This window comes from Pipra filicauda, unplaced genomic scaffold, assembly GCF_003945595.2.
Source record: "Pipra filicauda isolate LSUMZ 115617 unplaced genomic scaffold, ASM394559v2 scaffold141_size4267151_pilon, whole genome shotgun sequence".
NCBI lineage: Eukaryota > Metazoa > Chordata > Aves > Passeriformes > Pipridae > Pipra > Pipra filicauda.
The window spans coordinates 1,470,859-1,484,825 of record NW_024103896.1 but is presented as its reverse complement, the minus strand read 5'-3'; the positions used below and the strand labels follow the sequence as shown (position 1 = coordinate 1,484,825).

The following is a 13,967-nucleotide window of genomic DNA, read 5'->3' as shown; positions in this document are numbered from 1 at the left end:
CTAAGTGTAATTTAGTCTTACAGATGCTCATTTTATGAGGGTGACCTACTCTTACCTGTATTTACTATTTGTTAATTACCGGCACTGGCGAGGCCACACTTCGAATCCTGTGTTTGATTTTGGACCCATCACTACAAGAAAGCCATTGAGGTGCTGGACCATGTCCAGAGAAGGGCAATGGAGCTGGTGAAGGCTCTGGAGCACAAGTCTTATGGGGAGTGGCTGAGGAAACTGGGGGTGTTTAGTCTGGAGAAAAGGAGGCTCAAGGAGGACCTTCTCACTCTCTACAACTACCTGAAAGGAGGTTGTATCCAGAGAGGGGTCATCCTCTTCTCCCAAATAACAAGTGACAGGACAAGAGGAAATGGCCTCAAGTTGTCCAGGGGAGTTTTAGATTGGATAGTAGGAAATCTTTCTTCATTGCAAGCATTGTCAAGCACTGGAACAGGCTACCCAGGGAAGTGATGGAATCTCCACCCCTAAAGCTGTTCAAAAGGTGTGTGAATGTGGCGCTTGGGAACATGGTTTAGTGGTGGACTTGGTGGGTGCTGAGTTAACAGTTGGACTTGATGATCTTAAATGACCTTTGCAGGCTAAATGGTCCTATGAGTCTATGATTCTACTGTATGTTATTGGTTGCATTTCATAACTTACACAGATCTGGGTTGCATTATATTTTTTTTTCCGGATTGAGATAAGCATGTAGGGCAGCAGAGATTCTATTCACTCAAAAAAATTGGACCACAGACAAAAAGAAGGGAAGTGCGTGGGGCATTTTGAATCTGAAGGAATATGCAGTTCTAATTTTTTTAGGTTAATATGTTTTTGCGGTTCCAGAATTTATTGGATGTATGGAAAAATCTCAAGGGGTTTGGTGTGTAATTGAAAGCAGCCTTTATCATGGGAAAGAGTCTAGGCAGCTACAGCAAATGAAGATGATGTGAATTCAAGATTAGCTTTGGTATTAGATTGGTATTCAAATTAGATTGATCTGCTCTCTGATTTTGAAAAAAATGATAGTGGTAATCTGTAAATTAAAACACTGAAATATTTTGGGTACGGTGTCCAACTCTCTGACTTTAGTATCACCAGTGCTTTTAAAGATTGTTCTTTGGTTGTGTTGATGTCTTATGTTTTTGTTGATGTAATTCAACGTTTCTTGATGTGGTAAAGAGGATTACTGAATCAGACAGAACATGTCCCAGTAATGAAAGTTTCTACAGCTCTTAAGAGATTTACAATTGTGATTTTACATTTCTCTTACAAACCTCTTACAATGGGAAAGTTTGCTGCCTCCATATCAATTAAATTCCCTTCTATTATAGCAGTCTTATCAAGTAGAAGAATGCATTATCCATGGAACTGTTCAAAGCCAGGCTGAATGGGACTCTGAGCAATCTGATCTAGTGGAAGGTGTTCCTGCCCATGGCAGGGGGGGTTGGAACAAGATGATCTTTAAGGTTCCTTCCAACCCAAACCATTCCATGACGCTATGATTATGGATATTATCACACTACACTCTTATCACGCTACACTCTTAATTCATACTGTGTGCTGTATCACTAGCTTATAGAGTTATATCTCCAGACTGTGTGTTATGAATGTTATGGGGCTAATCCTGCTTTCTTTTCACCTACAGGGCACAAGTTGCTTCCTGCGCTGGGTCCGGAACCTAGATGATGAGCTTCATGCACTTGTAGCTGGTGAGTCCATGAAAAGCAGTTTATTTTGCCTGTGTTGGGACTCTGCAAATACTCATCTTGTCTGTCCTCCCATTCCCTTTTCAGACTTCTGTGCTGAAAATAGGACTGTGTACATCATGATTGTGTCAAAGTGTCAGTGATGTTTCAAGTAGCTTCAAAGAAAGGGTTGCAATTAAAATTGTAAGGCAAATTCAATCAAATGGTGTGGGGTTTATGGTCAGCTCTAAGAACAGTATGTCACTGTGTGCACAAATATAGACATGTCCTTTAATTTTCAACTGTAGAGATGTGAGAGAGATGTGAGAGATGTGAGGTGCAAATAGTAATTCTTCCATATGTGACAGAATACACATTGGAAATTATGGGCTCCACTGGGTTCAAAGAAGAACCCTTTTGCCATGAAATTTCTGTGGTGGTGCAGGCCCTTCCCTGCTGTTTGTGCATCTGTCATGTGTTGGAACCTCAGAGGTCTCTTATTCCAAAAAGAAGAGAGAAGTTTGATACCATACTCCTGAACACTGAAGTACAGATTTGTTTCAGAGTTTCAAAACTTTTTAATGACACAAACCATATTTGGACAGGCAGCACAGGAAGATCACTGAACTGTGTTGTAGTAACAGAAATAAATAGTCTTGTGCAGTGTGTGTTGGGCTGACATTACCGCAACAGCAACTCAAGTAACAGTGCTTTTGTTTTCTAATTGTTACAGGGTGTCTAGCAGGGATTTCTATGATGTTTTACAAAAGTACAACTATCTCTATGTATCTGGTGTCCAAATTAGTAGAGGTAAGTTATTATCCTTGTAACAGAGGTCTTCATCTATTTTCTCAAGGCAGAAAAAAGGAAATGAACTTCATAGGCTTTGTCCGGCAATTCCAGTAAAATACAAAGTTGTGTGGTGACGGTGTGTTTCAGTACCTGATGTGTGCCAAGAGGCATTGCTGCCATGGGGTCTCTTTCTTATATTCTTTTCTCTGACTCATTTTAAAAGTCCTTTATCCACTGGTCTCCATGTATATTCTCCATGAATTTTCTTAATCTCCTGATAACCCTTTGCTTTGTAGCTTTTGCATATTTTTTAAATCTGAAAGTTCCAAGAATGTCTGTTCTGCCAGAAACATAAATCAGACCTAGTCCTTAATTGCAGATTTATTGCCAAAAGCTACAGCTTAACTTCCTGCCTTTGTTCCCTAATTTTGGCATTCAGCGGTTTATGATAACTCAAAATGGCTTAGATTTTAGTCTATAGCTGGAGTTGTTTGTCAGTGTGCTTCAACTGATTGAATTCCCAGCTTTGGAATGAACTTTGTTCTAATTACTAATCTTCAAGCTTGAATTATTTCTATGAACTTGTTAAAATTAGGAGCCCAGGACAAAAAAGAAGTTATAGGGTTTGGATATCTTGATTATAATTTGCTAACCAGCGTTTGATTTCTTACTGTGATTTTTCCATAAGATCAAGACTTAGTCATGATTATTCCCCAAACGGCACCACTGGAATGAGTTGAGAATGTTCTCTTACTATGCATCATCCTGAATCCCATATTTCGGCAGACCTTGAGGGCCTCGTTCCCTAGTGATATTTATCCATCTCCATTACCAGAGCAGAGTTCACTTAAAAGAACATAAATAGAAGGAACTTTTTTTTTGTTATGCATAAAATTAAACATAAAAATGGGAGATATTCTCTGTTTATTCCTGCTCCTTGTTATCCTAGACAAAGCTCTGAAGGTAGTTCAGATATTGGTGATATAAAAAGAATTCTGGGTTATCCATATTGACTTTTAGAATACCAGTTGTAAAAAAACAATATTATTTTGTATTGCTCATGGTTTTCTCTGGACTTTGAGACATCGTGGCTGCAATGAAATGAGGAAAGTGCTGTGTGTTGTTTCTTTCCTTTTTTTTTTTAAACTACTTTTATCATCTTATGCAAGCCAAGGGTAACTGACCAAAGAGGCGGGTGCTGCTTTGCAAGGTCAAGCTGTGCTCAGGAAAATAAACTTTACATGTTTTCTCAGAAAGTAAAGTATGTGATTACAAGCTGTTTAAGAACAGTGAATATTCACTTTGTTGGAATAGTTATAGCATTGTTCTTTTGCTTTTTTAAAATGAAGAATTTAATAGAGGAAACTTTCCCTTTTTTGTCTTTAGGATCTCTAACACCCAAGCTGTTGCTAGTCCTGTTCTATGCATTAATAACTTCTTATTAGATTGATCTTGGATAACTTCTATAAGTTATCTCAATCAATTTCACGTTTGTGGACATATAAAAAATATATCGGCATAGTTAATAATGTTGACTTTTTTTTGAAATCGTGAAATAAAAAGTAAAAAGTTACTTTTGTTTTACTCAGCATTTTTTGTCTATTTTTATAGACTATATACTTTAAAGGCATTGAAGCAGGGAAGGTTCCCTATTTTCCTCATGCAGACAGCATCATCTATGCCATTTCTACATCGATATGCTTTCAGGCAGTAAGTATGTCATTTTCTAACAGAACATCAAGTTCTTTAAGTCAAAAGTTGAATGAAATGAGGAGCACAGGAACACGGTTATATAGAAAAGATGGTGTGATGGTGTGATTGCAGCAAAATGCTGTGAATCGGGGCTCCTGCATCCTGTTTTTGAGTGTCACTGTGGAAAGGTCATTTCTGGGACTCAATTTCTCATATGCTTATAGCTGAATATATTATACAAAGCATTGAATTCTTTGGAAAGGATCTTAAAATGCATTGACCCAGAAGATGAAAATACACGTATAGACTTTCATAAGCACATGAAAGGACAGTTTCTCAAGGCAAACAATACAATAGAGTATTTTATGGGTTTTTAGATCAACTGAAAGCTTTGACTTTCAACTGACTTGAATTAATTGAAGTTATTGAATTAATTGCCTAGTTGAAAAAAAATCTGCAAAAAAATAGTAAAAAAACCTGAAGTTTTACATTTGAAACAAGCTTTTGCACTTCTGAAGTCAGTTCCATGCCTGTATCCTCAGTCCTTTTATCCTCTGCATCAGCTGGAAAAGCAACTTTTCAATGGTACACAAATTACTATTCTATTTCTGCTGAAACATCCCACTGCATGTTTTCTGGACCTCCATAACTATCTGTATATGTATTTTCTTAGGGATCTATGCCGAGATGTTTGTTATTCACTATATTCATAAGTGACATGGAAAAGTAATGGAATGGAGAGAAGACAAGGATTTTGGTTATAAGACATTATTTAAGATAATGTAACGTTGAATATAAATATGACTACAGGAAATGGTAGATCACGAAATGCAGAGTAGGTAGGGTACAAAGTAGCAGGTAAATTTTGCATCTACAAGTGCAAAATCATGTACATAAGACTGATGATTGCTGTTGCTTTCTCTGCAATGAGATGTAATTAAATTGCCACCACTTGTAAATGATACTCTTCTGGGAATATCAGTCTGTGCTGGTGGAGGTCACACAGAGCATTGAATTCAGCAGAAAGCAGTAAAAGTTATTTCCACAGAAATCCTTTGGTAGTTTTGGCAACATAATGTAGCAGACGAAGCTCTTGCCTGATGCTGTCAGCTGTCTCTGATAGAATCCTCTCCTTGCAGGCTGTCATGGAAGTTCAGAACCTGAGACCTTCATACTGGAAATTTCTTTTACGACTAACAAAGGGCAGGTATGTAATCAGGGGCGTGTTATGGCTTGTCTAAACATGTCACTGATCACATTTAACTTTCTGTGTCATTCACTGTCAACAACAGAGCCATAGAAGTACATAAGGGCTAATTTCCTGAGGATTTACTTCACTTTTCAAATGGTTTCCAGTACACTTTAAGTTCTTTGCTCTGAAGCAACATTGCTGGGTTTAATCTAATGACAGGAGTAAAGACTTAAATCTTGTGAAGACTCTTCAGCAGATGAGTGTTTTAATTGAAGCCTTTTTTATCTATAATTCACTTGGAGGGTGGAATGCTTTCAGATTTCAGTGGAATATGAAGAATCCAGTAAACAACTATACATGTTGAAGAAATCACTCACTATGTGCAGTGATCGACAACATGGAATTACTCTGTGTTTAAAAGCATTACTGGAAATGTTGGAATGTCTCTTAAGAATACTTTAAAGTTTCAGTAGTTTTTTATAGGACATCTGTTTCAGTTGGAAAAGGATTATTTTTTTCCCCCCCCTGGAAAAATGAAAAATTGAAAAATGAAAAATTTTCGCTGATCATAATCATAAATTTACACTTTAATATCTTAACTGGATATTTTGTCTATTATTTGCTGCAGGGATCTAAAAATTTTTCTTTTTAAAATACATTTTCCTGTAACTGATTTATAAAAATACAATTTAGTGAAGTGTACACTGTTATACTGGTGCAGTATGTGGTGGAAACATCTTGATCTTAATGGCATCCAGATCTTGATGTAGATCAGTTTATGAATGGGAATGTAAAAGGTAACATTTGTTGTGACAGCAAACTCACCGGACTATAAAAATAGAAGTGAAATTAGAGGCCAATCCCTGGACCATGTTGAACCTACACTCCCCATGGCACAGTACACACACGAGATGACTGAATGCATTGCTAGATGTAGTGGGAAGTTTTCCTTGGGATGCCTGGAGGCCATCTGCAGGCAGCCTCTGAGGCCATACAAACATGATACAGGGGATGATGTTAGTGCACATATCCAGTTTTGTCTGCATTTTTCCATCTTGTCTTAATCCTAAGCTTACCATAGGTGAAAGAGAGGAGGGAAAAGAAATTCTATTCTGCCCATTTATTTTATCTGAAGCAAATCTCTGTAATAGTAATTTTGACGCTCTCTTCATAGAGGCAATTTCTTTTGACATTTCATAAATTTTTCAGTCTATGGTTTTGAAGAGTAACAAAATGGAAATATGTTGTAACACCCATAAAATTGTCATCCAGACTTGGATAGGCAAGTCTAGAGTTTGCTTTGCTGGAATGAGAGAGAACAGTAGTACATTTTGGTTTGACCTTTTTTTTGTGGTTAAAAGTCGAAAGGGATTCTCCCCTTTTTCTCAAGTTGCATTATATGAAGTATACCTACACAAAGACTATTAGTCACATTTGTAAATTATTTTTTTTTTAAATCTTTATTGCCTGATGTGAAAAACTTGCGATCTCTGAACAGTGCAGGTTGTAGCCTGTATTTCAGAGGTTTTGGTAGCCTTTTATGAAGTGAAATAATTTTAACAATGATTTTATTTTTTTCATAAGTAAATTAATCTTGCATTCATACTCTCTTGTCTTTTCTTTTCCAGGTTTGCTCTAATGAACAGAAAAGTTTTAGATGTATTTGGCACTGAAGCATCTAAGAACTTCAAGGATTTCACACCTAAGCTTGACCCAAGATACACAGTTGTGCCACCAGAGCTACCGCTGGAGCTGTCTTGAACACAACAACCTGGCTCGTCATTGAATGTGATTAGCATTTTGTCCTGAAAAGTTAATTAACTTGACAGTCGTATGTATGGAGGAGGGCTAGGGCTCCACTTCAGTATTATTTCAATGAGAAATGCTTTTTACCAATCGAAAATACTGCAGCTTTGCAGGAAGGTGTGGCTTAGTGATTTAACCCCTTCTATAAGCAGAAAATATTTTTGGATTACTGTATTGGTTGACAGTATGGTAGAATCCTGAATGAATTAAACAAATGAGTAATATATTTAGAGAAGTAAAACATAAATACGCATCATAATTTCAAAAACTCTGTAGTTCATACCAACAGAACATTTCTTGGTAAAACTAAAAGTAATTATTAATTTAGAAAGAAAGACAATTGGCATAGTTTAGGTCCAAAATTTTACCTGGTCTTAGAAATAGGTGAAAATGCCTGCGTGGTTTTCTAAATTGCATCACTGATTTGTCTCAAAAGAGCCACTACCCACTCATTAGTTAAAATTAGAGTATTTTTGCACAACTGTGGTTGCAAAATAAGGCATTCCTTAGGATAAGAAAATACATATTGATTCAGAAATCACATTCCAGGGCTGTAAATTCCACTGATGATATAGATAACAGACAAGGAAAACAAGAAGGCGGTCCTGGTGGCTGCTGTGCTCCGAGGAGCAGTGGGTGTGGTGGTCAGCATCTGCCAAGTGGAAAAGGACAAACTGGCAGAGGAAGGAATGAAACATTCCAGCCTCTGAGATGGTGCTGGAAACAGCAGACAGTTACAAAAATAAAGAAGCCAAGAACAAAACAACACCCCCCCCCAAATATACTGAAGTGAAATGTTTATTTTTAAAAGGGCTTGACATTGTCTCCTTAGATGGCATCAGGTTGTTTGTCAGGCTGCAACGCCAGCCAGCGTTTCAAGCATTTCTTTAGAAGAGAGCTAACCCCTGAGGTTAGACTGTTACAAGAGAACAGTTTTGACAATCGTATTAATAGTGTTTTTCCCTTGTACTCGGTGAAGAATGGTTTTGCATCAGGCCATCAGACAGCCATGACTGGCACAGTTACATTGAATTTGGTATGGTACTCAATGCAAATAACTACCTACACAAAGTCCATCTCATTTTTACCGTGTGTATTTCTGCAGATTTGTCTTCTAAAGTGAGACCTTGATGTGCTAATTGCCGCTTTTTTTTTTAACCTCTTTGGGGCTTTTTTTATTTAGAATCCATTCAGGTGATGCTGAATGATGTTCATTACCCTAGAACTTAATGAAAAAATGAACTATATTCACACTCAGCTGAAAAGAGGCAAGATAAGCCAGGGAATTGAAATTGCAGTAGGTTGCATGTATTTTAAAAATAAAAGAAGAAGAAATCAGTCTTTTATTGAAAGTCTTTGTCAAGTGACATGAATTGGACTAATAGACTCATCGTCTTGTAACACTGTAATCCTGCCCCAGACATAAGCATATTTTAATTCCAGTTAATTGAATACAGAATATGCAGTAATTTTTATCAGATTTACAGAATTGTTGTGAAAATTGTACCAATTTGTGCACAAAATCTGTTTCTTCATCAGCTACACTAACAGTGATGCTTTATCACTGTTACTAAAGGTGCTTCATCCTTTAAAACAGTGGTTGTCCAGGTTAGTGTGAATAAATTTTGGCAAGCTAGTTTGTATGCAATATTTTATTGCTTGAAATATTATATTAAAATTCCTCAAAAGGAAATAAAAGTTAATTCAACAAGATCTTTAAAATGATTGTAATAGGTTTGTAGTGTTTTTCCACTGGAATATGGTCTGAAATATTTGACCTTGTAAAGTTTGAGAAGCTATATATTTTAGGTGGTATATTAAAACTCACATGCTATATTATGAATACTTTCTAGTGTAACTATATACCATTCTCAAACTTAAAGATATTTTATAGATGGATTAAGTTTCTTCACTGGAATGACAATTGTGATTGTTTCTCTATTTGAGGTTTTTTTTGAGAAAAAAAATCCAAGAACTACATCTCAGCAGCTAAACAAGAGTTTTGTCTATGTTTCTTGCTTCCAAAATTCACAGTCCTTGTTTTGAGTTATTCTCATGTAATATAAAAATAAATTAAAATTTTTTAAATTATTTTTAGTCAAATTGAATATATGTAAGAGAAAAAAATAAAGTCCTAATGTTCTTCCCAATAATAAAGAGTTGCTGCTTGAAAAAGTGACTTTTTGACCATGTTGTTACTAATAAGCTCCCTGGAGTTGTAAGTGAAATAGAGTCATAGGGTCATACAATAGTTTGGATGGGAAGGGACTGAAATGGCAGCATTTTCTGCCACCTGATGTGGCACGACTGGTTACTTTTTTACATCATTTGATGGGTGCCTCTTTGATCACATCAAACTTCTTGCAAAAGTTGATTTTGCAAGGGGAAATACAGAGGGAGGCTTGTTCAGGAAATGGTGGGAAGTGGTGGGTCAACCTGGAACGTCACAGTTCTGTGATAGAGGGTTGTATGTCCTTAGGGAGTCTGCTCAGGGCAACAGTGCTTGGCTCCCTGCAGGCATCTCAGGAGGCTGATGCCCTATCTGTGGTCCCCAGAAGCAAACGCCTGTGGCAGGCAATTTTTTCACCTTTCCTTGAGGTTGATTGCATGTATGGCTGCTCTGGAGTTCCTCTCCATCCCCACTGCTGCCCTTACTGTGCATCTCACTCTGTGGCTGTAGTCCCCATCTTGCACCCAGACCCTCACATTCCCTGTCAGCAGCCTTTTGCCCCAGTTTCTCTTAGTTCTTCATCTCTCCCTCAACTCTGTCCACCCAGTGTTAGCTGTCCCCTGTCTTCTCTTCTGTCTTATCAGTTGCAGTGACAGCCCTTGGGTGTCTCCTTTTGCTTCTACTCTGGAACAGCTCCTTCACTGGACATCCAGGGCAGTGCTTGCTCCTGCCCAAGGGAGTAGGCAGGCAGGGATGTTCCCCCATGTACCCATCTTTTGCTGCCACCCTGGGGTTTTGGTTGGCAGAGCTACTCTAGAAGCTGTGGAATTCAGCAGTCCAGATTTGAGTTTTCCCCTCCCAATCCATGACATTCTGGCCTGACTAAGATATATGTGGAAAATCCCACAGCAAAGGTTGCAATCTTTCTTTAATGATGGATGATCATTAAAATGCTTTGCCTGCCCTCTTTCAGCTGCTTTTCAGGCTGTATGAGTTTGCTTCCATTGCAGACCTTCATCGTTCACCTTGTTGGACGTGATGGTGAAGATGTTGACATCTGCCACTGAGGAGAATCCTCCACTAAAGAAGTGTTTGTTTTTTTTTTTTTCAGAATCAATTTAAATCTAGCACAAGGCTGAGATTACTGCAGATTTTTTGGGTTCCTGTGTGGTAGATACTTCCACCAGGGAGTGCGTGAAGGCACATAGAAATTTTCATCTTTTAGAAAGCTAATAATAAAAGCAAAGAGTGCCTACAATAACAGATTTTTAGGTTTTATAGATAATGTCATCTCTGTTCATGAGGAAGAGGAGTAAACATCAGATCTCCTTCGGTGTAGATGGAGCAGTTTCACTACTGAGGGTAAAACTGTGAGTGTCCTTGTATTGCCTCACAGCTGGGTCTCCAGAACAATCACAGCTCTGCCTTCTGTAGGTGACATCTCTCCAGGCAAGGCTGCTCTCAGAAAATACAGGTTTCTGTTGTGTGGTCAACTAGGTCCATGCTCCCCATCATTTCTTAAACACAAGGAGAATAAAGATGCCTTCCATAATATGGACAAACTGTTCTAGTAGCTTCGTACACCTCTTATAGCAGAACTGGGACCCTTTTAACTGACGCTGCTCAGATGGGACATTTCTGAGAAATGCCAGTAAGACTCAAAAATAATTTTCAGAAAACTTTTTGGGTCATTCCCCTTTGAGAACTTCCCTTTCCAAGCCACCATGCTCTCGCATTTTTTTTGAGGACATGGGAAGGGTTTTTTTCCAGATACTTGGTGACATCCCAGGCAGAGGAGTCTGCTGTGTTCTGAACCCAGCCCTACGTTCAGCGAGTTAAAAATTTTGGACAGCTTGTGTGAAGCTTCAATTTCCAAACCTGCTATAGGGAAATATTTCTGGGCAAGTGGTCCTTGGGTGTGTGTGCATTGACAAGGCACAAAAAGACACCAAGAAAATCAGTGATGCTTATACTGAGCTTTTACTTTGTTTAGGATTTTTTCCTACAACTCTATTTAACATGGAGTGGAGGCAGGGCCCAGGCTGTCTATGGCTGGAGTCAAATGGTTTTAGAGGTCTTTATCAACTTACCTTATTCTAAGATTCTGCATCAGGGTTATGAATCCTCACTGTGATGCAGAAGAAGCACAGGACTAGGGAGAGAGGGCAGGATGTAGCAAAATGCAGTTGGGGGCAGCAAAGTTGTTTTGGTGTCTGTAGCTTTGTGCCTAAATACCAGTCTGGAGATTGTCATTTCCAGATTGACTTTTCTTAGCAGTGTAGCCTTACCCAAGGAAACTGCTATTTCCCTCACTCCAGCTCAGTCCTTGTGCTGCACCTGGGTGGATCCAGCACTGGTGGGTAGTTGCAGGTTACTCAATTTGTGTACTGGGGGTTTGTCTCACAAGTCTCCTCCTTTTACAAAACTAATACATTTTCCCCCACACCTCTGAGAATGCAATAGAAGAATTTGACACTTTCCCTTGAGCTACACAGTTTCACAGGTTTTCTTATTTAATAGCAGATCCTGAATGATACATTAACAGTAAGATTTAAGAGAATAATTTTTCCCCCATAAGAAGCCTAAAATTGACATTGTGGATGTACTGGCAAAATCACCCAGTGCTCTCCCTTGCCTTAAATCACATTGAAATGAGATCACATCACTCAGGACACAGCACTCAGCTTTTGCAGCTGAATGATTATGTCCTTCTATCTTCATCAGACGACACTTGTTTTACCAACATGTTTCTTTGAATGTGGCAAGCAGAAATGTGAATTAGAGACTACTTTGATCTTAAGGATTTTTTTTTCCTGGCAAACGTCAGGCAGTTTTCCACTTGCTAATTAAAACATAGAGCAGTCAGAAGAATTTTAAATATTAATGCCAAGATTTTACACAGGGTGGAAGAGTCTGGTTGGAAATCCAGGCGAATGATTAATCTTCTCATGCCAGTGGAATCCAATCGATGTTTTTTCCCTTCAGCTGCCACAACAGAGACATAAAAACATTGCTGTGGCTGTTGGAGCAGGAGCTGATGGGACTGTTCCCAGGACTGCTTGAAGGTTACAGAAGACCTAATCACACAGGGTCAGGGACAAAGGCAGGGCTTTTTTTTTTGTATTTTCCTAGTATTTTAGAGTGAAAACCTGCTTTCCCATTGCAGGCAGTAAAAGCTTGCAAGAAGGGACAGGTTAGGGTGAAGTGAACAGACCTGATGGGAGAGTCTCACATTAAAACACTGCTGCTTGCACCAAATTGAAACAAAGGTAGAAAAAAAATTCTAAACAACCCATAAATGTTTTGCTCTTTGTCTATTGGCTGTGAAAAAAAAAAATAAACCCAGGCATTTCCAGCCCAATTCACTTGTGATTGTATTGATAAGCAGATTGAACATCTCAAACCACCTTGCACTGAGATGCTCTTGCTCCTCCTTGGAAACAGAAAATAATATCCTTTAGGCAATTTGAAACCAAGTCAGAAAGTGATCCCCTGGATGACCTGTGACCCCTTCTGGATGGTGCCCATGGCCCTGTGCAGAGAGGGGGGACAGCTCTCAGCTGACAGCACTGGTTGTATGGAGCTGAGGTCTAGTCTCCTCTACAGCACTGTGGGATAGGCACTCACCACCTCCTCCAGTGTAAGACCTGGCAGCACCAAGCAAAGTTTAAACTTAAGCAGATTTAAAGCAAATTAAAAAAAAAAAAAAAAAGAAACTTTCCCCCTCACCATGACGTGCAACTCAACTGAGGAACACCTTTTCTGTGACCATTCGCAGGAGTTGAAAAAGTGACTAACTACACCCAAAGACTTACAAAAGATGTTGGATCATGAGGTGCAATTCTCACCCCATTGCCATCTCTGCTGTGTGGGTTTGAGACTGTATTATCGGTACATAATGTTCGCCTAGAGGAACTTTGAGTACTCTATAATGAGGAATGGTCACTTGGACAAAAGTCACCTTCCAGGACTGCCTGGCCATAGCCCTGCTTAGCAGGACTGGTGGGACACTGGCAATCCATTACAGCTTGTCAGACACCAGAGGCACCAACCTTTGTCTCTGGAAGGATATGATCTCTCTGCAAGCAGTAATATTCACTGTTTCTCATTGCCTTGGTGAGAGATCCACCAGGTGGGTATATTTCCCCACTCCAAGAACGTACCCTGGCTGATGCCCACAGTGCTCAGGGCTTATGGAGTCATGGTGGAAAACAGGTGCATTTCCACCAGCCTCATATTCAGTAGTGCCTCCCAAAAAGGTGGTCCTGTCCCTGTGCCTTTACTTAGTCCCTCTGTGTTTCTGTTACCCAGTGCTCTGTGTCAGCCCCATCAGAGAACCAAAGAACGGTTTGGGTTGAAAGGGGCCTTAAAGATCATTTAGTTCAAACTCCCCTGCCATGGGCAGGGCCACGTTGCACTAGACCAGGTTGCTCAAAGCCCCATCCAGCCCAGCTTTGAACACTTCCAGGGCTGGGGTATCTACAACTTCTCTGGGCAACCGGTTCCAGTGCCTCACCATCCTCACAGTAAAGGTTTTCTTCCTAACATCTAATCTAAATCTCTGCTCTATTAGTTTAAAATCATTTCCCTTGTCCTATAACTATCTGCCCATGTGAAAAATTCCCATCATTCTGGG

General features: G+C 39.1%; 1 protein-coding gene across 2 annotated transcripts in view; it reads left to right on the top strand.

Annotated features, from left to right (window-relative positions):
- The window catches only part of TMEM135 (transmembrane protein 135), a 172,628-nt gene extending 163,288 nt beyond the window's left edge, over positions 1 to 9,340 (top strand). For both annotated transcript variants that reach the window (XM_027744610.2, XM_027744609.2), the window contains 5 exons: positions 1,640 to 1,703; positions 2,413 to 2,489; positions 4,083 to 4,181; positions 5,303 to 5,370; positions 6,984 to 9,340. In XM_027744610.2, coding sequence (XP_027600411.1) covers positions 1,640 to 1,703; positions 2,413 to 2,489; positions 4,083 to 4,181; positions 5,303 to 5,370; positions 6,984 to 7,116 — 441 coding nt within the window. In that variant the 3' untranslated portion in view covers positions 7,117 to 9,340. The remainder of the gene's footprint in view (positions 1 to 1,639; positions 1,704 to 2,412; positions 2,490 to 4,082; positions 4,182 to 5,302; positions 5,371 to 6,983) is intronic.
- Positions 9,341 to 13,967: the final 4,627 nt, after the last annotated feature.